Source organism: Macaca mulatta, chromosome 9 (genome assembly GCF_049350105.2).
Source record: "Macaca mulatta isolate MMU2019108-1 chromosome 9, T2T-MMU8v2.0, whole genome shotgun sequence".
Taxonomy (NCBI): Eukaryota; Metazoa; Chordata; class Mammalia; order Primates; family Cercopithecidae; genus Macaca; species Macaca mulatta.
In genome coordinates, this window is record NC_133414.1 from 136,460,436 (window position 1) to 136,484,842 (window position 24,407).

Consider the following 24,407-nt stretch of genomic DNA (forward strand, 5'->3'; position numbering starts at 1 on the left):
AGAATGAAACTGTAGTCAGGTCACTCTCTCCCAAGCTAAATAATTACCTCTTGAAACCAAGTATCTATCAAATGACATACACCCTACAGTTCAACAGCATACAGCCAATCACTAACCAAGGTTAGTTCTGTAAACCAATGAGAATTCCTGACAAACAACTTTTGTAATCACCCCTTCACCTTGTGTCAGTAGAGGGCATAAGAGCAGCTGATCTATCCTTTTTTCTTTAAAAAATGTTCTCTGGAGAACTCTCCAGGGCAACCTGGAAGTGTGTCCTGAGCTGCAGTCCCCAGCCTTGGCCCACCTAAACATTCTGTATTAATTTTGCCTCAGCTTCTTCTTTTTAAGGTTAATACTCATCACAAAACAGACATCTGAAATATAAGCTTTATTTTAAATTTAAAGAAATATTGAAAATAAACATTTTTTACAAATTATAATCAAGCACTCAAACAATTTAGGAATGTTAAACACTAATTCTTCATTCAAAATAATGACATCCATAGAATACAACCCTGGTGTTGGCCAATATGAAGTTTACTTAATGTTAGTATTTTACATACATTTAACCATTAATCCTTCCTAAAATTCAGTAAAAATGATTTCATTTTATAAGGTGAAGCCTTTTATGTAATACCCCAGAGATAACTTTTTCAAATATGAAACACTTATACTAGTGAGGAAATTATAAAAACATATATAAATTATACTGAAGAACTTGATTTAGAGGCTGTTTGTATATAGATGCATTTCACTTAGAAAGTACACATGCACATCAAAACACTTTCACTGAATATATATGCCATTACATTCTCTTAGTTACATTACAAAGCAAATGGCAGGGTCAGAAACGTTGTTCTATTATGTATCAACTGAAAAAAACATATATTCCAAAAAAAAAGTTTTTGAAGACTCACGGGAGTGGAATGTGCCCGCATTAAGGACAAAGCTTTTACAGGACCACCTGTCTCCAGCTCGCTCTGAAAACAGCTGGCTACCCTCAGAAAGACAAGATGGACTTGTTAATAATTTCAATGGACTCTCGAAGCTCATCCTCCTTGATCACCAGCGGAGGCGCAAACCTGATAATGTCACCATGGGTTGGCTTGGCCAGAAGTCCATTATCTCGAAGTCGTAGACACACCTTCCAAGCATCACAATCTAAAGAAAAATAGTAAAATATACATGCTCAAAGATAAATGTTTAAACATCCCTTGCCATATGTATGGGCAAAGTGCAGCCTGGCAAAACAAAATTCCCAGAACTTGCTCAAATAAGGGAAGCTTGGGCTGGGAGTGGTGGCTTACACCTGTAATCCCAGCACTTTGGGAGGCCGGGGCGGGTAGATCACAAGGTCAAGAGATCAAGACCATCCTGGCCAACATGATGAAACCCCGTCTCTACTAAAAATACAAAAATTAGCTGGGTGTCATGGCACGCACCTGTAGTCTCAGCTACTCAGGAGACTGAGGCAGGAGAATCGCTTGAACCCAGGAGGTGGAGGTTGCAGTGAGCAGAGATCGCGCCACTGCACTCCAGCCTGGTGACAGAGCAAGACACCATCTTAAAAAAAATTTTTTTTAGATAAAAAAGGAAGGAAAGCTTGGAGTTGCAAGCTTGGTTTGTTTTTACTCCTAAAAATGAAGTTACTTTTCACTTTTCAGCAAGCACATAACTAGGTTTGAATGATATGATTAGACATATCATAGTGTTTCATAAATGAAAAAGATCAGGCCAAAAAAAAAGACAAACAAAAGTGCTAAGGCTGCTGTATTAATCACACAAGGAACTAATGCAAAAGAACTTGGGTATGGGCTGGGCACGGTGGCTCACACCTGTAATCCCAGCACTTTGGGAGGCCGAGGTGGGCAGATCACGAGGTCAAGAGATCGAGACCATCCTGGCCAACATGGTGAAACCCCACCTCTACTAAAAATACAAAAATTAGCTGGGCGTGGTGGCACATGCCTGTAGTCCCAGCTACTCAGGAGGCTGAGGCAGGAGAATCGCTTGAACCCAGGAGTAGAGGTCGCAGTGAGCCAAGATCACGCCACTGTACTCCAGCCTGGTGACAGACACTCGAGCCCCACAGAGCGAAACTCTGTCTCAAAAAATAAATAAATAAAATAAAATAAATAAAATTTTAAAAAAGAAAAAAAGGAACTTGGATATGATACAGATGATTAACTAACATAAAATAGGCAACACTCAAAACCCAGTGAACACTACACATTCTGAAAAAGGACTCGCTTCCTGAGCTCAACATTTTATGGCAACGATTCTCAACCTGGCTACACATCAGAATCACCTTAAAGGCTACTGCTAATGCCCGTGCCCCACCCCAGATGCGTCAAATCAGAATCCCTGGGGTAAGGCCAGGCTTTGACTCATTTTTTTAAAAAGCTCCCCAGGTGATTCTTTAAGTGCAGCCAAGGTTGGGAGGTTGGAATAGTTGCTTTAAAAGGAAGAGTTATCACAAGAAAATCCAGCAAGGAACACTTAAGGGTTATAATGGATGTACTAAAACACCCAATTAAGTGACAGCCAGCATTACTTTTATTATTGACACCATCACTGTCATTCATGTCATCATTACTGCTGCTCCTATAACCTCTACTGACACAAAGCATGAAAGCGAGGGAGGGAAGGATAGCAAAGAGGACACTTTCTAGTCCAGACTCACCAACAAAAAAACTTGAACTCTCTAAATACTGCCTGACTAACTTAAGGCAGAAAAACAAATGTCTTAAAGGAACAAGAGTCAAATTAGTTAAATGTGCCTTCATTTAGAAAAGAGCTATATTTTTAATACTCTTAATGTAATTATAAATCAGACAATAATCTATCTAAAAGGCTTGGCCATTTATGTCAGTCAACAGTTTCAAACAGAACCAACAACCAATTAAAATCCCAGTGTGGCTGGGCACGGTAGCTCATGCCTGTCATCTCAGCACTTTGGGAAGCCGAGGCGGGCAGATCACGAGGTCAGGAGATCGAGACCATACTGACCAACATGGTGAAACCCCGTCTCTACTAAAAATACAAAAACTACCTGGGCATGATGGCTTGTGCCTATAATACCAGCTACTTGGGAGGCTGAGGCAGGAGAATCACTTGAACCAGGGCACTGGAGGTTGCAGTGAGCCGAGATGGCACCATTACACTCCAGCCTGGCGACAGAGCAAGACTCCATCTTAAAAAAAAAAAAAAAAAAAAACAAGTGTAGCTGGGCATGGTGGCTCACGCCTGTAATCTCAGCACTTTGGGAGGCCAAGGCAAGCGGATCACAAGGTCAGGAGTTCGAGATCAGCCTGGCCAATATGGTGAAACCCCGTCTCTATTAAAAATACAAAAATTAGCCGGGCGTGGTGACACGCACCTGTAATCAATCCCAGCTACTCAAGAGGCTGAGGCAGAGAACTGCTTGAACCCAGGAGGCAGAGGCTGTAGTGAGCCAAGATCGCACCACTGCACTCCAGCCTGGAAGACAGAGCAAGACTCCATCTCGAAAAATAAATTAATTAATTAAATAAAATACCAAGTGTATTTTAGGTCTTTCTAAAAAAATTATCTTGAGTAAATGTTTTATCTCCATACCTTTGGTTTCTTTAATAACAATAGCGTTTAACAATCCTTTTCCTCTTACGGCAGTTACAACATCAGAAGGTAGTTTCATGAGTTCATTTCTCAAGATAATGCCCAATTTTTCTGCATTTTCAGCAAGATTTTCTTCTTTTAAAACCTACATTTAAAAAAATTATATAAATGTTAAGACTGTCCTTTTTTTTGTTGTTCTTTGGAGGACAACGGGGACTGTAAGCACAGGAAAAACATGACTAAAGACCAGAGGAACTTAACTCTCATTGCTATTTTTCAAAGCCTGTATTAATTTCTAATTAAACATACACTAGCTCAGAGCCTTGCCTTTGTCACAAATCTATTGCCAATCATTCATGGTAAAATAAGGATTAAAGATTATTTAATCCAACTCACATACTGTCATTAATTGAATACATCAATGGAGGAAATGTAATTCTTAAACTGCAATAGTTTCTTCCCCTCCACAAAGATCTATCCTCAGAGATTACATAATAATTGCATGCCTTCAGCAGGCACTTAAAAAAATCAGTCTGAAAACATTATAAATCCACACTTAACAGAAGACTTGCTTGCTAAGCAAAAAGACGGGGCTGGCAGGTGGGTCACAGTTGAGAGTTCTGTGAGGGCCAGCCAGGGCCGAAGAACCCAAAGCACCAGGTGTCTGTGAACTCAGGAAGCCCACGGAGGAAATCCAGTCTACTAGGTCAAGTTTAAATTACTTTTTGAGAATATCTTGTTCCTAAAATTTTTCCTCTGTACTTCATGTTTTCTAATATTTGGCATTCTTATTGAATGTCTTATTATACCAGTGGGCCCAAATTAAAAATCACTTCAACATTGCTTTAAAGAATAGACACGGTGTGGCTGTGTCAGCTTTTACCTCAAGGGCTGCGATGGCCACTCGGCAGCCTAGTGGATTGCCACCGTATGTAGATCCATGCTCCCCTGGTTTAATGGTCAGCATTATGTCATCATCACATAGCACTGCCGACACCTGAAAGACGGTCAATTCACCACGTCATTTCTCAGCACTAAGCATTCTACTAAGCATTCTTATCCCCAGAGTCTCGCTGTCACCCAGGTTGGAGTGCAGTGGCGTGATCTCAGCTCACTGCAATCTCTGCCTCCCAGACTCAAGCAATTCTCCTGCCTCAGCCTCCCAAGTAGCTGGGATTACAGGTGCCCAGCACCACACCACACACGCAATTTTTTTTTTTTTTTGTAGTTTTAGTAGAGATGTGGTTTCACCAAGTTGGCCAGGCTGGTCTCGAACTCATGACCTCAGGTGATCTGCCTGCCTCAGCCTCCCAAAAGTGCTGGGATTCCAGGCGTGAGCCACCGCACCCAGCCAAGAAGCTGATATTTAATGACTTCAACAAGAGTTTACATCAGCCAGCCTAAAACTACTGGCAACAAACTAAGTCATACCCTAAAACATTACAAATACTTCAGGTACAAATGGCACAAAACAATATACTTTTGCAACTAAAAGAGAAAAGCTATTTCTGCAATGATGTAATTTCACAATTCCTTCCAATGTCGAGATGAAATGCTTTGTTTAAATGCTTAAAAAACAAAGCTGAGCAATTCTTTTTAGCAAAAGTTTTGTCTATTCAGCAAAACCATCTATACTTCAGAGACTTCTGATGCAGTAACAATTACTGGCTCTGAAAGGCAAACCCAAGACATGAACTACAACAAACATTAATTTTTTCAGTCTCTATGTTCACCAGTCATGGTTTTAAACAATTAGTAATATGCCATGCTTCTGAACACTGGAAAAAAGGACAGGAGTCTACAGGAGTCCTTTGAGGATAAATTGTTCCCACCCAAATCCAGTGTCATAGCAAATTCCAAGGCACACTCAATTCTTCAGGCAATAAGTAAGTGGGTCACACACTGGTACCTTAAATGTTTTTATTACAGATATTCCAAGTGGCCTACAGCACACTTGGTAAAATCAAACCATCTGAAAGGCATTATTGTCACAATCAGCTGATGTATAAATACTTCAGGGGTATATTTTACAAGAGTAGGAAATGGAAAGAGGGGGGGACATGAAACTTACAGGGTATAAGCCTCCAGAAAGGGCCTTTCCAAGGAGGACTATATCAGGTCTGACATTTTCATAATCAACAGCCAGCCATCTACCAGTTCTGGCCAATCCTGTCTGTATTTCATCAGCAATAAACAGAACCTATTGGGGGAAAAAACTTAACTCCATTAGTGATCATTTTCACTTCCACAGGGAAAATAGCCATCTTTATTCCACTGTCCCCCTACCAACAATAAATGTGTAATTCTGATGTGCCCTCGGATCTGTAAAAATGTTTTAACTACACACACAATTTCAAGACTATTCTATGAGAATCCTGTAGACTCACCAACTATTTCCTTTGTCAGGCCACTGTCTCCCTAGAGGCCCATTCTGCCCTGCTCTGCACAGTGAAAAGGTGCTGATGCAAAGCTGAGGGTTTTGTGTGGCTTTTCTGGACATAACTACCCTCTGGGAACAAATTAATTTATTTGTTTATTCCACAAACATTTAATATGTGACAAGAACTCTCAAATGGTAAACAAAATACACTACTATCAGCCCTGGGAGAAAGGAGGAGAGAATACAACAAAGGGCTTGCAGGGGCTCACAGTGAAAGGTTCTTAGAGCAGCGAGGAAGGAAACGCTGTTAAGGCCAAATCTGCAGCTCTGCACAGGGCCCAGGACAAGGCCAGAGACAGGAAAAAGTCGTTTCTAAGCACTAGAAAGTACTTAAGCTCTCAGAATGCCATCGCCCTCTAGTGGAAAGTAATTTAAGGGCAGGAGCCCATTCAGTCTTATCACAGGCAGCAAACGTGACAACCTGGTGCCTGGTGCAGAGCTCTCGCACTCCCATTAGGTAACCTGGATCCGGAACAACAACGCCTGCTTCACCCTGAATTGGTTCTACCATGAACGCGGCCACATTTGGATCCTGAAGAGCACGCTGCAAAAGAAATAGGAATAGGTTTTAATAAATCTTCTTTCTACCACACTTGGAAATCTGAAAGCATACACCACATGTATTTTCTGCGAAGTATGCAAAACAAGTTTTTGCACTAACATAAATTCTGACTTCACAAGAATTTGAAGTGGAAGACTTCAAATTCACTGCCATTCAATTATCAGAAGCTCCAAACACTTCACCTTTAAGTTACACTAGCCTACATTTCCTTTTTTGCCTCATTCTGTTGCCCAGGCTGGAGTATAGTGGCACAAACAGGGCCCACTAAACTCTCAAACTCCTGGGCTCAAGGTGATCCTCCTGCCTCAGCCTCCCAAGTAGCTGCACACCATGCCCAGCTAATTTTTTATTTATTTTGGTTTTTTTATTTTTTTGGGGGGATGGAGTCTCACTCTGTCACCCAAGCTGAAGTACAGCGGCACGATCTTGGCTTACTGCAGCCTCTGTGTCCTGGGTTCCAGCAATTCTTCTGCCTCAGCCTCCCAAGTAGCTGGGATTACAGGCACGCACCACCACACCTAGCTAATTTTTTTTGTATTTTTAGTAGAGACAGGGTTTCACCATGTTGGCCAGACTGGTCTCAACTCCTGACCTCAAGCAATCTGCCTGCCTTGGCCTCCCAAAGTGCTGGGATTACAGGCGTGAGCCACCGTGCCTGACCTTGATTTTCAATTTTTTTTGTGGAGACAGGCTCTCCCTATGCTGCCCAGGCTGGTCTTGAACTCCTAAACACAAGTGCTCCTCCAGCCCTAGCCTCCCAAAGCACTGGGATTACAGGCATGTACCACCATGCCCAGCCTGTTTTCTAATATATAAATGTAGTATAAATTAAATCTGGCTGGGCACAGTGGTTCATGCCTGTCACCCCAGCACCTTGGGAGGCCAAGGTGGGCAGATCACTTGAAGTCAAGTGTTCAAGACCAGCCTGGCCAACAGGGCGAAACCATGTCTCTAAAGCAAATAGAAAAGTGAGTTGGGTGTGATGGTGTGTGCCTGTGGTCCCAGCTACTTGGGAGGCTGAGGCAGGAGGATTACTTGAACACAGGAGGCGGAGTTTGCAGTGAGACGAGATTGTGCCACTGCACTTCAGCCTGGGCAATAGAGTGAGACTCTGTCTCAAAAAAAGAAATTAATTACTTAAATTAAATCTAAAGTAAATAGCCTTTTAAAGCCAACTTAAGGCTTTCTTTAAAAGCCTTCCACTTCCACTTTAAAAAGCTAGCTAAAAACAGAAAGTTTATCTAGCAAGTAAGCAGGTACACCCAAGTTAATTGTTGTTTTTGTTTTTTTTTTTTTTTTGAGACGGGGTCTCACTCTGTCACCCAGGCTGGAGTGCAGTGGCCGGATCTCAGCTCACTGCAAGCTCCGCCTCCCGGGTTCACGCCATTCTCCTGCCTCAGCCTCCCGAGTAGCTGGGACTACAGGCGCCCGTCACCACGCCCGGCTAGTTTTTTGTATTTTTTTTTTTTAGTAGAGACGGGGTTTCACCGTGTTAGCCAGGATGGTGTCGATCTCCTGACCTCGTGATCCGCCCGTCTCGGCCTCCCAAAGTGCTGGGATTACAGGCTTGAGCCACCGCGCCCGGCCCAAGTTAATTGTTATGAAGGACACACATCTAAAGCAGCTGGCGGGCTGTTCAGAGTAGATCACAGAACTCAGCTTCCTCTGTGTTGGAAACTAATTGCTCGCTACTGAGAACAAGTCTGAAATCGTGGCCTAACTTAAGTGAGATAAATTTGCATTACTGTCATATAATGTATTTAGAATTCATATATTCAACAGCTTTAATTTCTATTCACAATGAGCTAAGCACCGTGACGCCAGTGAAATACCTCCAGTGCAGGCAGATCATTATAGGGAATGATGTCGAATCCCGGCATAAATGGTCCAAAACCATCGTAACTGGTCGCGTCTGTGGAACTGGAGATAGCAGACAACGTCCTACCCCAAAAGTTTCCATCTAGAAAGGAGAAACAAACAGCGATTATTTCAAAGAAACCCAAAATTCAATAAGCACTATCCCCACAAAACACCACAAGAAGTTTGACTCAAAAAATAAATCAAGGGCTTGCCTTAGTGCACCTTCCGTGGGCTTTCAATTGTTAAAACAAAGTCTGATATTAAACACCATGGCTCCTATGACACAAGACCACTAGGTCTGGCCTTGTAATTCCTATTTTAGTCTTTTCTCTCTACTGAGCCTCTTGACTGGAATATATAGCCTCTGCAGATAGATAACTTACTTTTCTTTCAATAATCCCCAACCCAGTAACAAGCCCTAACAATTGAGGTAATTGAGGTCTTCAATGCGAGTTTTCTAGAGAAGGTGCATTTATGATACTGATATGAGAAAGAGAATATCCTTCACAGACAATTAGCAGCTTTCCTTTCAAAACTCCAATACTGCAGGCTAACAACAGAATGCATTTCCAATTTCATTTGGAGAAAAGATCTTCAAGCAATCCAAACATGTTTCCATTTTGCCTTCCTTGATATTATAATCCTTTATGATGCTAAATGACAGAGGTTTCCCTTTCTTCTGGAACATTTTTTATCCATTAATAACGGTGACTGAGGATCTACTATGTGAGGCATTGTTTTAGATGTTGGGGAATAGGCCGGGCATAGTGGCTCACGTATGTAATCCCTGCACTTTGGGAGGCTGAGGCGGGCAGATCACCTGAGGTCAGGAGTTCAAGACCAGCCTGGCCAACATGGTGAAACCCCATCTCTACTAAATATACAAAAATTACCCAGGCACAGTGGTGCACACCTGTAGTCCCAGCTACTCAGGAGGCTAAGACACGAGAATCGCTTGAACCCAGGAAGCAGAGGTTGCTGTGAGCCGAGATCGCACCACTGCACTCCAACCTGGGTGATAGAGCAAGACTCTGTCTCAAAAAATAAAAATAATAATAATAATAAAGATGTTGGAGAAGCCAGGTGCGGTGGCTCACGCCTATAATCCCAGCACTTTGGGAGGCCGAGGCAGGCGGATCACCTGAGGTCAGGAGTTCAAGACCAGCCTGGCTAACATGGCAAAACTCTGTCTCTACTAAAAATATAAAAATTAGCTGGGCGTGGTAGTGGGCACCTGTAATCCCAGCTACTCAGGAGGCTAAGGCAGGAGAATTGCTTGAACCCTGGAAGCGAGGTTACAGTCAGCCAAGATTGCGCATTGCACTCCAGACTGCAGACTAAGTGACAAGAGTGAAACTCTGTCTCAAAAAAAAAAAAAAAAAAAAATGTTGGGAAATAGATCAGGATTACAACTGGCAAGATTTCTGTCCTCAGGGAGCTTCCTTTCTAGTAGGGAAAAAACACCTAACATAAACCAGTGAAGTGAGCTGGATAGTTTCAGAGAGGGTTAAATTCAAGAAGGAAAGACACCATGTAAAATAACAGAGAGGTTGGGAGTTTGTGACATCATGAATGTTTTTATCTTCTTACCATCTCTGCCAGCAGCAACTCAATTAATCAGTGCTGGATTATCGTATTTTGGCTTCATCTTGTTTCTAATTACTATTCTTACAAATCCTCTTTCATCAGCATCCCTTACCTACAAGTAATCTCTTCTTTTACTTGTCCACAAACAATAGCACATTGGTTTTGACTAGGTTTGTTTAAGAAGAAATGCACTGATTAGACCATAAGCCTATTTTCTTTCCCCTGCCTAGCCTCAGGAACCTCATCCTCGGTCACTTACCCTGCAGGTATAAGGGACTTACAGTTAGGGACAGTCTTCCTCTGTCTCTCCACCCCACTGACTCACCAGCTGCTTTCAATACTCAGGTGAAAACATCTTTGCACCCTTTGCTATTAAGAAAGAGACTGGACATAGTCTATAAGAATGAAAGTCACCAGAAACACCATTTTTGTTTGCAAGAGACAGTTATGTTGTCCTACAATGAAAGCACAAGATTTTTAAACGGCAAGTTACAGAGTTTTGCAAAGATTTCTTCTTTGGGAATACCAATCTGTCCCCTCAAATACCAATTACCTCTGGCCTTCAGTTGAACTCTGGATTCTATTACGTTATGGGGTTTATCATTTAACTGCATGTGTTCACACGGCAGAATATTTAATGATTTCAATGATCACAAGAATGAACTTTGACCATTATAGCGACAAATCTATACATACCTGTTTTTAAAAAAATAAAGCTTAAAAAACAAGTGAACATCATATAAAGAATCCAACAGTCAAACTACATCTACTCAATTAATTATTAGTCTCCCTAACCAAAATTCAAGTTATTCCTTTCAACCAGTCCCAGAAGCCTAACAAGGGCAACTCCAAGCCTCCTCTTTCCAACAGCTTCTAAGAGGAACATGGCATAACAGCACCTCCAATATCAAGATTCAAACCACACTCTATGTAGGCCATGGCCCCACACTAACTTCACCCAACCCCAACACCCAACACAAACCCTCCACCAGTAAGACTATCTAATTAACTGGATAACTGCTATAAAAAAAATCTGACAGGCAAATGAGAGGAATAGGGAGTTCAGAAAGAAAAACCCATACATGAAGAAATAATCTCCAAGAACAGGAAATCCCTCATTAATTGTTATGAAACATTCAGCAAATACGTACCATGTACTAGGCAAAACATATTACAAGTATTTCATCAGTAAATTAAAACAATAAATTATATGTTTTTTATATATAAAATATATAAGTGTGTGTGTGTGTGTGTGTATATATATATATATATATTTTTTTTTTATTTAAATAGAGACAGGGTCTCCCTATGTTGCCCAGAAGGCTGGTCTTGAACTCCTGGGCTCAAGGAATCCTCCTGTCTTGGCCTCTCAAAGTGCTAGGATTACAGACATGAGCCACCACGCCTGGCCACAGTAAATTATATTGTATGTTTCAGTCACAGAAGTTAATATTTAATTTCACATACCTGCAAAAACAATCTTTGCTTTGTATTTCTGAATGCCCTTCACGGTATAGCCCCACCTACGAGCCAGTTTACAGGCAGTCTCTCCAGCCTCCACTCCTATCAGGAGAGAAAAATGTTCGGATCTTTTAAAATGTTAAACTATCAAAAAATAAAAAGGTTATTTTTGAGGGTATTTAACAAAAAAAGGAAATGTTTTACCTGTATTCATAGGAAGAACTTTCTGGTAGTTGAAAAGTTTAGTAATATACTCCTCATATTCACCAAGTACGTTATTATAGAAAGCTCTAGATGTTAAGGTCAATTTGTCCACTTGACTCTTCAGAGCATTCACAATCTTGGGGTGACAATGCCCTTGGCTGACAGCACTGTAAGAACTCAGGAAGTCAAAATATTTTCTGCCTTCTACATCCCATAAGTAAATACCTAAATACATAAGAAAGGAAAATTATTTTAGACAATTACTATGTGGCATGAAGTCCAAAGATTAAGAGTGCTAGCAAGCCCGCTGAATGCCTACATATGAACCTCTATTTATATATTTGTAGTTATATATATATATAGTTATAGTTATATGTAGTTATATATATATATGTCGTATTTATATATTTGTAGTTAAAGCTTGTTTTAGCTCAGGCATAATAAACTTTGATTTGTAAGGAATTATTAAGAATTGTATTTTGTCTGCCTGGCTTCAAAATACACATTTAACAAAAATAACACAAAAAGGTTATAAACTCTGGAGTAAACCTTTACCTAATTCTAAAATTTAGGACCCAAAATTAGAATTTAAGAGGAGAAGTTAGGCCAGGAGCCATGGCTCACGCCTGTCATCCTAGCACTTCGGGAGACCAAGGCAGGGATCGCTTGAGCCCAGGAGTTCCAGATCAGCCTGGACAACACAGCAAAACCCTTGACTCTACAGAAAAATGCCGGGCATGGGTATGGTCCCAGTTACAGAGATTGAGGTGGGAGGACTGCTTGAGCCTGAGAGGTAGAGGATCCAGTGAGTTGAGATTGTGCCACTGCACTCCAGCCTGGGCACAAGAGCAAGATCCTGCCTATAAATAAAATAAAATAAATAAATAAAATTTTAAAATAAAAAAGCAGAAGTTATACATAACAGACAAAAATTATGAGAAATCGTCTACAATAACCCTTAGGATGGAAAAAAAAAATTGTAAATCATGTGTCTGATAAGATCTAACTTCCAGAACTCTTACAACTCAATTTCAAAAGGACAAACAACCCAATTTAAGAAATGAAGAAAGACTTGAATAGCTGTTTCTTCAAAGAAGATATACAAATGGCTAAGAAATACATGAAAAGATGTTCAACGTCACTAATCATTAGGAAAATGCAAGTTAAAACCACAATGAGATACCATCTCACACTCCCTGAGATGGTTATAATTAAAAAAAACAAGTTTTGACAGGATATGAAGAAATTGGCACTCTCACACATTGCTAGTGGGAAAGTAAAACAATGTTGCCGTGTCATGTAATATGAAACAGATTTTCCATAGTTCAAAAGAAGATATGTCTATAATACTGGCACCAAATAAAATACAGGCAGATGACAAAAATGTGTGATACTCTTATATTGTCATTTTCTGGTACAAAGCTAAGTAATAAATTTTGGTTTTATTTGGTTAAGGCTGTTATTTATTCCAAATTGTAGATTAAATCACCATTTGGCAACTATCACAGTAATCATTTATTCAGGCAAGAATCATTAGTGGATGCTAAAATTGTGTGTAAAAGTTCATGAGTAACTGGGTATTTACAGAGTTTTACACTCTGTCCCCACAAGATACTTAACACAAAGGGAAAGAAGACCAAGACAACCAAGAAGAATTGAGGAACTGTTCTGGGTTAAAGAAGACTAAACATGACAACTGAATGCAACTCATCAGAGGTTTTTCTTTTGTTATAAAAGAGAACAAACAACATCTGGATTAGGTCTCCAGACTCACGGTGCTGTACCAGTGTTAAGTTCTTGATTTTTACAATTACTCTATGGTTATAAAAGAGAAAGTCAGCTGGGCACAGTGGCTCACACCTGCAATCCCAGCACTGTGGGAGGCTGAGGCGGTAGGATCACTTGAGACCAGGAGTGATCTCAACACAGGCAAAATCTAATCTCTACAAAAAAAATACTTGGGAAGCTGAGGTGGGAAAATCACCTGAAGCCAGGAGTTCCAGGCTACAGTGAACCATGATCGCCACTGTACAGCACCACTGTACTCCAGCCTGGGCAACAGAATGAGACCCTATCTCAAAAAGTCATTGTGTTTTAGGAAAGACACACTAAGTATCTATGGGTAAAGAAATGTCATGTGGCAGGGCGCGGTGGCTCATGCCTATGATCCCAGCACTTTGGGAGGCTGAGGCGGGTGGATCACCTGAGGTCAGGAGTTCAAGACCAGCCTGGCCAACATGATGAAATCCTGTCTCTACTAAAAATATAAAAATTAGCTGGACGTGGTGGTGTGGGCCTGTAGTCCCAGCTACTCGGGAGGCTGAGGCAGGAGAATCACTTGAACCCAAGAGGTAGAGGTTGTAGTGTGCCAAGATCACGCCATTGCACTCCAGCCTGAGCAACAAGAGTAAAACTTCTTATCAAAAAAAAAAAAAAAAAGAGAGAGAGACGTCATGTATGGCCAGGCATGGTGGTTCACACCTGTAATCCCAGCACTATGGGAGGCCGAAGCGAGTGGATCACCTGAAGTCACAAGAGTTGGAGAGCAGCCTGGCTAACATGGTGAAACCCCATCTCTATTAAAAACACAAAAATCAGCCAGGTGTGGTGGCACGTGCCTGTAATCCCAGCTACTTGGAGGCTGAGGTGTGATAATCGCTTGAACCCATAAGGCAGAATTTGCAGTGAGCCAAGATCGTGCCACTGCACTCCAGCCTGGGTAACAAAGCAAGGCTCCATCTCAAAAAAGGAGAGTCATGTCTGCAACTTCCTCTCAAAACAGGTCAGAAAACAATGTACAATATGCAGGCGTGGGAGGAGAGAAAAGAAGGGAGTGAACACACTAAGACCAAAGCAGTAAAACGTTAGCACTTGGAAAATCTGGGAGAAGAGTAAAAGAAAAATATTAGTACTACTTGTTACGTTTCTTAAGTCTAAAATTACGCCAAAATAAAAGTTAAAAGAAAAAAATGACAGCAATATGACTGTACTTTCCTTATTTCTCTTGTATTCCCTCTTGGTAAGGTCCACATGACAAAGACAATGGTTCCTCTTTGAAGCCTCCATAGCACCTAACACAGCAGCACTACACACTCAATAAATGAATTAACTGGCCGGGTGCAGTGGCTCACACCTGTAATCCCAGCACTTTGGGAGGCCAAGGTGGGAGGATCACAGAGTCAGGAGTTCGAGACCAGCCTGGCCAACACGGTGAAACCCCATCTCTACTAAAAATACAAAAATTAGCCGGGTGTGGTGGCGCATGCCTATAGTCCCAGCTACTCAGGAGGCTGAGGCAGGAGAATCGCTTGAACCTGGGAGGCGGAGGTTTCAGTGAGCCCAGATTGTGCCACTGTACTCCAAACTGGGTGACAGAGTGAGATTCCGTCCCAAAAAAAAACAAAGCAAAACCAAAAAAAAAGAATTAACTGTGTCTGCAATATATACATTAAATACATCTGGAAAAATGTATATTGAGAAAATATGGAAGCAATTTTTTTTAATAAAAGGTTTCAAGAAAAGGGAAGAGACGGATTAATTTGAAACGTACCTTTTCCTCTCTCCACGGCTACAGGTAAAGGATGGTAGTTGTGCGCACCATACTTATATTCCCTTTCAAAAATGTCTTCAGAGGTTGGAGGGCCTTGGACTGTTTTTTTAGTTGCAACAGATGTAGCAGAAGCCACTGAAGAATGAACTCCGCGACTAAGTACAGCAAACCTCTGCAAATGTGCTAGTTTGGAAAACATTGTGTCCTTCAAGCAGAAAAACCAGATCTGTCCAAAGAAAAGAGAATGCATTAAGAGTGAGAATCCTTGGCTTATGCCTATAATCTTAGTACTTTGGGAGGCTGAGGCCAGAGGATCACATGAGCCCCGGAGTTTGAGACCAGCCTGGGCAACATAGCAACACTCCATTACCACAAAAAATTGAAAAATTAGCTGGGTGTAGTGGTGTGCACCTGTAGTCCCAGCTACTTGGGAGACTGAGGTGGGAGGATTGCTTGAGCCTGGAAGTTGAGGCTGCAGTGAGCTGAGACTGTGCCACTGTACTCAACCCGAGAGACAGAGCAAGGCCCAGTATCAAGAAAAAAAAAAAAATAGCCAGGCGCAGTAGCTCACATCTGTAATTCCAGCACCTCGGGAGGCCAAGATGGGAGGATTGCTTGAGCCAAGGAGTTAAAGACCAGCCTGGGCAACACAGTCTCTATAAAAGAAAAAAAAAGAGTGAGAATCTTGGTGGTTTGTGCCTGTAGCCCCCAGCTGCTCAGGAGGCTGAAGCAGGAGGGTCACTTGAGCCCAAGAGTTTGAGGCCAGCCTGGGCAACAGAGTGATACCCTGCCAATCAGTCAATCAATCAACCAATCAGTTAAGAGTAAGACTCTTTCCAGAGCTAATGAACTGTGTGTTGACTGAATACCTACTAAACACTAAGTATTTGTTAAGCGCCTACCACAGTTCAATACCATCAGGCACAATGCTATGAGACAGCTACAATCGTAGGGCAGAGACCAGAGGCAGGGAAACCAAATCAGAGAAGACTGCCAGAGACTAGGCATGGGGCAGGAGACAGCGGGACTGACAACTCGTTTGTCCTTCTATATGGAGAGTGAAGCAATTAAGGTAGAATTTGGTTTCTACCAAAATAAAAGGGACCATCCTAAAATAAAAACAACAGGTGTGGAGAGGAAAAAGTTGACTTCTGGGGTATGGGAATTGCTTAACACCAAAGATCTAAACCACAAAAAGTCAAATCTTTTTTTTTTTTTTTTTTTTTCCGAGGGTGGAGAGGACAGGGTCTCACTCTGTCATCCAGGCTGGAGTGCAGTGGTATGATTACGGTTCACTGCAGCTTCAATCTCCCTGGCTCAAGCAATTACACGACCTCAGCCTCTCTAGTAGCTGGGACTACAGGCGGGCACCACCACACCCAGCTAATTTCTGTATTTTCCATAGAGATGGGGGTCTTGCCATGTTTCCCAGACTGGTCTTGAACTCCTGGGCTCAAGCAATCCGCCCACCACAGCCTCCCAAAGTTTTCGAATTAAAGGTGTGAGCCACTGTGCCCAGCCTAAAGTCTTTTATTTAGCCACAAATATCTAAAACTTCTGTAGGTCAAATTTATCATAAAGGTGAAAGGCAAAAAGACTAGGAAAAGAATAACTTATAATAGCTTTAAAGTGTTCACAGTAAGTTGAATTAGACCAAACACATACATACGTACATAAATATACACATACACACACACACACATATATATATAAGATTCCCAAACAAAACAATCTATTCTGCTAGGATGGTTGTTTCTACAAAACTTATCCTCAAAAAATTGTAGCATAAAAGCTATTGTTGGCCAGGTGCAGTGGCTCATGCCTATAATCCCAGCGCATTGGGAGGTCCAGGCAGGCGGATCACCTGAAGTCGGGAGTTTGAGACCAGCCTGACCAACATGGAGAAACCCCATCTCTACTGAAAATACAAAATTAGCCAGGCGTGGTGGTGCATGCCTGTAATCCCAGCAACTCAGGAGGCTGAGGCAGGAGGATCGCTTGAACCTGGGAGGCCGAGGCTGCAGTGAGCCAAGATTGCACCATTGCACTCCAGCCTGGGCAACAAGAGTGAAACTCTGTCTAAAAAAAAAAAAAAAAAGCTATTGTTAGCAAAAGGTAACTGAGAACTACAGAGTGTCAAACTACAAACTACAATCTGTTACTTGTATGAGCCTTAAAATCTAAACATTACTGAGCAGGCTAGTGTTTGCCCTGCCACCCCATCACATAAGGCAGAGTCAGGGCTACTCTCTCAGTCATCCCCAGCCCTAAAACCAGCCCCTCCACAAGGCTTCACACACCTCTTTGTACCCAATTTACCATTAAGCATCCTGATAAGCCATGAAGTAAAAACTAAACTATGAAAGAAACTAACAATTAAAAGGAAATTAGAGCACGTGCATAGGAATCACCTCTGGAAGGAAGGAAAAAAAAAAAAAAAAAAAAGCTTAAAGATAAATTCATGATTAGGAGAAAGTTGCCAAAAACTAGGCATACTTATTCTATCTATACTTACTTTCTAAAAGACTAGTTCATTCATGTTTCAACAGAAGTCTACCAATGAAAAGTCAAACCATGTATAATCTCACAGCACTCTTGATTTGAGCTGCCAAATTAGCAAAACATAATACTTGGAGTTTGGCTTACTTCCCTTTAAACTTGGCACTACCCAATAAATCCAGCATGTTCAAGAATTTGCAATTACTAAACAAAATCCAGCACTCCAGTTTGCCGAAGACTCACCGACTATTTTTTCTTCCCACGGTTCAGACCAGAATACAGATTTTTAACCCACGATCCAGGGACAGTCTGCAGAGAGTCCAAAATCTCCTGAAATAAAATGCAGAATTATATGCAGACTCATATTTTTCCAAGAGGAAGGTCCATACCTTTCATCAGACTTTATCTCAAAGGGGTGGGTACCAACAATCAAAAAAAAAGTGATGTAAGAATCATCAAACTGGAGGTAGCTGCTAGCGAAAATGTCTAATCGTACCATACAGAGCTTCCCCAAAATACTACTGCGAAGTCTAAAATACTCATATATGATTTCCTTCTTGAGCTCTTTATGCTTTACTCAGTATGAATTGTTTGATCAACTAAAAAATTAGAACATTAATTTTGGCCTATCAAATGAGCAGTAAAACACTCAGGCAATGCTTAGTGGTGCTCTAAACTGAAACAACTTTCTAGGGCCAGGCATGGTGGCTCACGCCTATTATCCCAGCACTTTGGGAGGCCAAGGCAGATCACTTGAGCCCAGAAGTTAAAGATCATGGGGAGACCCTGTCTCTATAAAAAATACGAAAATTAGCCAGGTGTGGCGGCGTATACCTGTAGTCCCAAGTACTCAGGAGACTAAGGTGGAAAGATCTCTTGAGCCTTGAGTTCTGGGCTGCAGTGAGCCACGATCTATGCCACCAGCACTCCAGCCTGGGCAATAAAGTGAGACCGTGTCTCAAAATATATATATATCTTGAGATTATCTAAATTCAACATTCTTATTTTATATAAAAGTTATCTGCACAGCTAATTTCCAACGGAAATGGAATGAAAAATTCATTTACCTGTCAAGTTTAGGCAGTTTTATTAAAGAATAACTGGTGACAAAATAATAACATTCAAAACATTACTAATACTCATTCTCAAGGTTTTTGCTTCTTTTCACTTACAGATGGAGTCTCAGCTATGTTGCCCAAGTTGGCCTCAAACTCAAGGGATCCTTCTGCCTCAGCCTCAGGAGGAGGTGGGACCACAGGCGTACACCACTGGGTCAGCTATTCTTAAGGTTTTTAAGATGAAGTCTGGATATTTAATTCGACTGGGAAAGGTCAGAAACTAGATGCGCCTTGACATATCAAAATCCTGTAAATGCATTTCTATTAAAGAACCTTTTGTGTTCAAGTTACTGTGCTTGGCACTGTATGAGAAATCTTACAGCAGAATTAAGATGGACTTGAAAATAGCCAACATCAATAATATCCTCTTCCCCAGAGGTTTCAAAACCAGGAGAATCAAGTGGAAAATACAGAGTTTGGAGACCAGGATTTTAAATTCTGTCTGTGGTTCTTAAGAGCAACTCTGGGTGACGCTGTCAATCTTTCTGAGCTTCAATTTCCCCATTTGTAAAATGAGGTTGAAGCGTTACTGAGGATTAAATGGGTTAATGTTATTGTGCCAAATCCAGCACAAAATGGCCACTCAGTTCCCTTTTGCCCTTAAAACTAGCCAGTTTCTGAAATATCAGAATCAACAGTGCCATGATTTCTTTTTAAAACTGTTTAAAAAGACACACACACACACACCATTTTTCAGTTGATAAAAAATTAGAAAACACAGACAAGAAAATTACCTGCAATTTTACACTTGCATGATAACCATTAACATTTGGTTATTTTTTCTAGGCATAATTAGCATCCACATTAGCTTTTTTTCACCCTTCCCTACAGAAGTTACCATTTAAGTGCCTCCTAAAGACTCCCCGGGACTGTGCAGACTTGTAACGGGTCCTAACACTTCAGGCCACTTGTTTTTATGCCTGTAAGTCTATACTCTAAGCTCCTTTTAAAAACAGTAAAATTCACTTTGCATTCCTAGAACCTAGCCCAGGTTGGGCATCCTGTGGGCCTTTGTCAAATAAACGAGGTCAGTCTTACTTAGGACTCCTGAGGGAGTCAAGGTAGCAAGTGATCAAGACTATGGGATCACCTATCCCTGACCAACTTGAGTCTAACTCTAGGACGGGGTGTTCACTGTCTGACCTCATATAGAAGAACTCATCTCTTCATCAAGAGTTTACTTCATTAGATCTAATGGCCTTTAAAGGTCAAAATAATGTGTTCCAGGTTGCTATCATGCATCTACCTGAGGCCCATACTCAGGTCCCGGAAATGAGAACAAATTGCTCTTGGCAAGCTAGAATTTTAACACTGAAGGTTTCATCCACATAATTAACAGAGTCCTTCAGGCTACCATTACTCTCTCCATCTAGCCTATCCATCTACATTAGAACATACCTACAGTAGAATTTCCACAAAAGGCTCCATTTTGAAGTTAATTTAGCCTATGCTCTCAAAAACTATTTTCTTACTCTAAAAGAATAGTCAGTGTAAAGTCATCCAAAAGCCACTTAAAGTATTCAACTTGAGGAGTAAATTTGTTCTTGCTATTTTGACAAATATTTACGCTTCCTGAGGTAATCATTCACAAACACAGGCCTTTAAAAAAAAAAAAAAGTTCTACCAACAGAAGTCTCTTTTACGTAATCAGTATTCTGGCTAAAATTCAAGTCAAGTGCATCATTGGCAAACAACTAGTTTTACTACTCAGAAAGGATTGGGGTCAACTACAGCACATCCTCCACACACATCCAAATTCGGTGCTTTCATCGCTATCTGTAAATGTTTGAGATTTGACTGGTCCTCAAGAACTCACTAAAGGGCATAAAATATGCACACAAATAACTGTAATAAAGGCAAGCTATGGGATAATACAAATTAAGACAGTTGCTTTGAAGGAAAAAAAATTGTCTTTTAAAAATGTTTACTATTTAAAGTTATACTGGGTTTTTCTTTGGGAGGGGGGATGCAAAACTAATCTTAAACACCATGAAAAACTGCAAACCCAAAACTATAATCTTTTTTTTTTTTTTTTTTTTTTTTTGAGACGGAGTCTGTCTCCCAGGCTGGAGTGCAGTGGCATGATCTCAACTCCCCGCAAGCTCTGCCTCCCGGATTCAAGCAATTCTCCTGCCTCAGTCTCCCGAGTAGCTGGGATTACAGGCGCGCACCACGATGTCTGGCTAATTTTTGTATTTTTAGTAGAGATGGGGTTTCACCATGTTGGCCAGGCTGGTCTCAAACTCCTGGCCTCAGGTGATCCGCCTGCCTGGGCCTCCCAAAGTACTGGGATTACACAGGTGTGAGCCACCGTGCCTGGCCAAAAATAAGCTTTTTAATTTAACTCTTGTTTTTATGAAAAGACTCATCTAAAGACAGAACCAGGATACTCTAATGAAAGGAGTCTATTGTTATTTCACATGGATAAGAGTGATGGATTACAATCTAAAGAACAGTTCCGGGGTTAACTGAAAGAACTAGCTTATCCACAGAAACCCTTTCAATCCCAGACGAAGAAATTTAGAATTTAGAAACTGAACATTAGTCATTTCTTAAGGTAAAGCCACTTCATTCCAAAGTCACTCTCTTCTCCCCCTTATCACCGTAATTTATCTAAGAAGTAAAACAACACCAAAAAGGTAAGATGCAGAGTGACAAAAGCAGACGGTGGGTCACAGGGCGAGTGCCCAGGTGACTTCGGGCCTCAGTCCTCTCGCCAGCAAAGGGTGGAAAATGACCCCTCCCGTCCGGCCCGGGAAGGCGACCGAGGAAAGGCACCGGTCAGGCCCATTTATTGATGCCCAGCAGGATTTGCAAAAAGCCCTCAAAGGGAGGTTTTCATGCTGAAAATCCTGTTGCCCCCCATTCCCCACCATCTAATTAACCTGCACATTACTGTAAGGAAGGTTCTGCTTCCGTAATTTTCTTTATTTCGACAGAAGCTGGAGAAAAAAAAATCATAGGCTGGAAGAGGGGAGCGATGGGCAGGCCGATCTGCAGGGCGCAGAAGCAGGACAGGAGGACCCAGCCCTCCAAGGCTGCATCAGCGCCCCCGCCGCGTGACCAGGGCCACCTGTTTACTGCACGTCCCCAGAACGCAGCCTCCCCGCCGACCCCAGGAACCGAGAGTGCCCAAAGGCCTCCTCCCCGGAATCCCGGGGCGCCTCGGGGTCTCCGGGCCGGGTGAGCCGAGTCCTGGCCTCCACAGGCCGCGAGCGCAGGGGGCGGCGGCTCCGCCTGGTCTGGCAGGCGGAGCTGCCACATCTTCAGCCTCTCCCTGCCTCCCGCCCCACCCGCCCGCCAGTCGGCCGCTCTGGGCTGGAACCAGTACTCGGGCCTGCAAGCCGTGGGGCGCCACGCCCCTGCCACCTGAAGATGCGCGACTGCCGGCGACTCCAGGGCGCCCGGGTCCGAGCCGCCCGCAGAGTAAACCGGCCGCGGGAGCGGCACTCGTTCCCCGGCCGAGGCCCAGCGCGCCCCGTCAGCCAGCATCCCCAGAACCCCGGCCGCGGCCACCCCGAGCCCGCCCACCTCCCCCGCCGCCGTCAGGGAACCCCGGCCAGGGCCCAAGCCAGAGCCCCAAGACTGCTGCGCCCGGGCCGTACCTGACGACGCCTGACTACAACCCGGGACACGCGGCGTCTACGAAGCGCAGCGGCGACGCCAGCGCGTCACTGCAACTTAAAGGCTGATTCCGTCCCGCCCCCAAGTCGCCCTCGCCGCTCATTGGCTGGGGCGGAGGGCAGGGCACCAATCGCGTGGCCCCCGTCCTCCGCCCCGCCTGCTCCGCCGCGCATCAGGGATCTCTGCTCCGCCCGTGGGTTGGATCCGCGCTCGCGCCTCCTGAGCCCGAAGGCCTGTCTCTGAGCTCAGGCCCCTCGGTCGCCTCCTCTGGCGGGACGAGAAGGGTCATTGTCCGCCCTTGCCGACTAGAAGACTGAGGCCCGAAAAAGGAAAAGTCTGTTGGGCCCCCTGCGCGGGCCGGGTGTGGCTGGAGACCGAGAGACGTGAGGCTGGACCGCCCGCCCTGTGCTCCCAGAGGGAGGGACCAGCCCCAGCTCTGCCCCAGCCACAGCTGCGGGAGCCCCATGCCCTTGAACCCTGATGCGCCGCGCAGCTTAGTTGTGCCTCTGAATCCACCTCCAAAAGTCGTCGCTGCCTATGGAAAACACACTGCCCACCTGTTCGCAGCTGCTGTCAGATAATTGAGTGGCAGCAACCCACTCAGAGTACAGATTTGCCTGTGGTGCCCTCTGCAACCGATTATTAAATTCAGAACACAAAATAGATATTCCGGGACAATCTCATGTTAGAATTGGAAGGGACTTGGATTTCACTTAGCCCACAACATTTATGTTAAATATTGGAAAACAGAGACCCAGAGAGGGGAAGCGACTTAACCCAGTCATCCAACAGTAGGGGCAGTCTGTTCCTGTGTGCCCCTCGGCACCCCTCTCAGAGGGCAGGCGCCGGCAGCTGCTGGCACCACATTCCATTAGACCACAGTGACCAGTCAGGGGCCCAGATGGAAACAGAGAGCACACTCCAATGTGAACATTTCCTAAAACGTGGTGGTGGGGGCCCGTGGCTCACGCCTGTAATCCCAGCACTTTGGGAGATCGAGGCAGGAGGATTGCTTGATCCCAGGAGTTCCAGACCAGCCTGGGCAACACAGTGAGACCCCGTCTCCACAAAAAAATTAAAAATTAATCTGGTGTGGTGGCACACCTATGTTCCCAGCTAATCCAAAGGCTGAGGTGGGAGGATCACTTGAGCCCAGGAGGTTGAGGCTGCATAGCCTATGATTGCACCACTGCACTCCAGCCTGGGCAACAAAGCAAGACCATCTTAATCAACCAATCCATCAATCAGTGTAGGCAAGTAAACCACAAGGGATGGAGAAATAACCAGGATCTCATGCACCAGGGAGGGCCATTATCCACCCTAGGCCTAACGGCCTCCAAGAGGGGTTTCCAGAATTCCAGAACCCAAAGAGAGGAGTGTGGGAAAGGCTATCTGGTCACCAAAGTCATCAGCAGCTGCATGGGAAGGAGCTGGATAATGAGCATCTCCTGTCAGGCTTCCACATGGGCTGAAGCCATTAGGAGGCCAGAGGCCAGGGGAGCCCTTTAAGACAGGTCAGCCTCCTAGAACACACAGCAGGGTGGAAAAGGGTGGAGACAGGGTAGGGAAGCAGTTGGAAGACATTCAACACACATAACTGGCTAAGATAAGTCGTTGCTAAGCAGAAAGTAAAGTCCATGCTAAATGGTAGGGGTAAGAAAGTGATACGGGTGCAGAGCTGTGAACAGCAGAGCCAACATCTGCAGATGTACAGAACAAGACACCAAAAGGGATTCAGTCCTCCTGGGTTCCATCTGCCCTAGACAAAGGTCATTCTCTCAGACTGTCGTGGCCATGGGCTCTCTGGAACTCACTGAGAGCAGAACGTTGCCTGTTATTTCTCTGATGTTCCTCCACAGCACCCAATACAATGTGATTCACTTCTTGGAAGTTAGGTTATTCCAC

The 24,407-nt window shown here is 43.3% G+C and overlaps 1 protein-coding gene across 2 annotated transcripts; it reads right to left on the reverse strand.

Moving 5' to 3' along the window:
• Positions 1-373: 373 nt before the first annotated feature.
• OAT (ornithine aminotransferase) lies at positions 374-22,534 on the reverse strand. Of its 2 annotated transcripts, XM_015148392.3 has the most exons (11): positions 22,484-22,534; positions 18,004-18,090; positions 15,262-15,487; positions 11,712-11,936; positions 11,514-11,609; positions 8,432-8,559; positions 6,459-6,581; positions 5,669-5,797; positions 4,481-4,594; positions 3,598-3,742; positions 374-1,161 (listed from the first exon to the last, which is right to left on the reverse strand). In XM_015148392.3, exons 3-11 carry the CDS (start codon positions 15,458-15,460, stop codon positions 1,001-1,003), a joined length of 1,320 nt encoding a protein of 439 aa, XP_015003878.1. In that variant the 5' UTR covers positions 15,461-15,487; positions 18,004-18,090; positions 22,484-22,534; the 3' UTR covers positions 374-1,000.
• Positions 22,535-24,407: the final 1,873 nt, after the last annotated feature.

Bases quoted from the DNA above. Each gene is read 5' to 3' on its own strand.
- OAT (XM_015148392.3), bottom strand. From the start codon at position 15,460: ATGTTTTCCAAACTAGCACATTTGCAGAGGTTTGCTGTACTTAGTCGC. The intron at 6,582-8,431 runs GTATTTCACTGG...TTTCTTTTGCAG, and splicing joins ATGATCTGCCTGCACTGGAG to CGTGCTCTTCAGGATCCAAA. The intron at 4,595-5,668 runs GTAAGTTTCATG...ACCGTCTTTCAG, and splicing joins TTTCTGGAGGCTTATACCCT to GTGTCGGCAGTGCTATGTGA.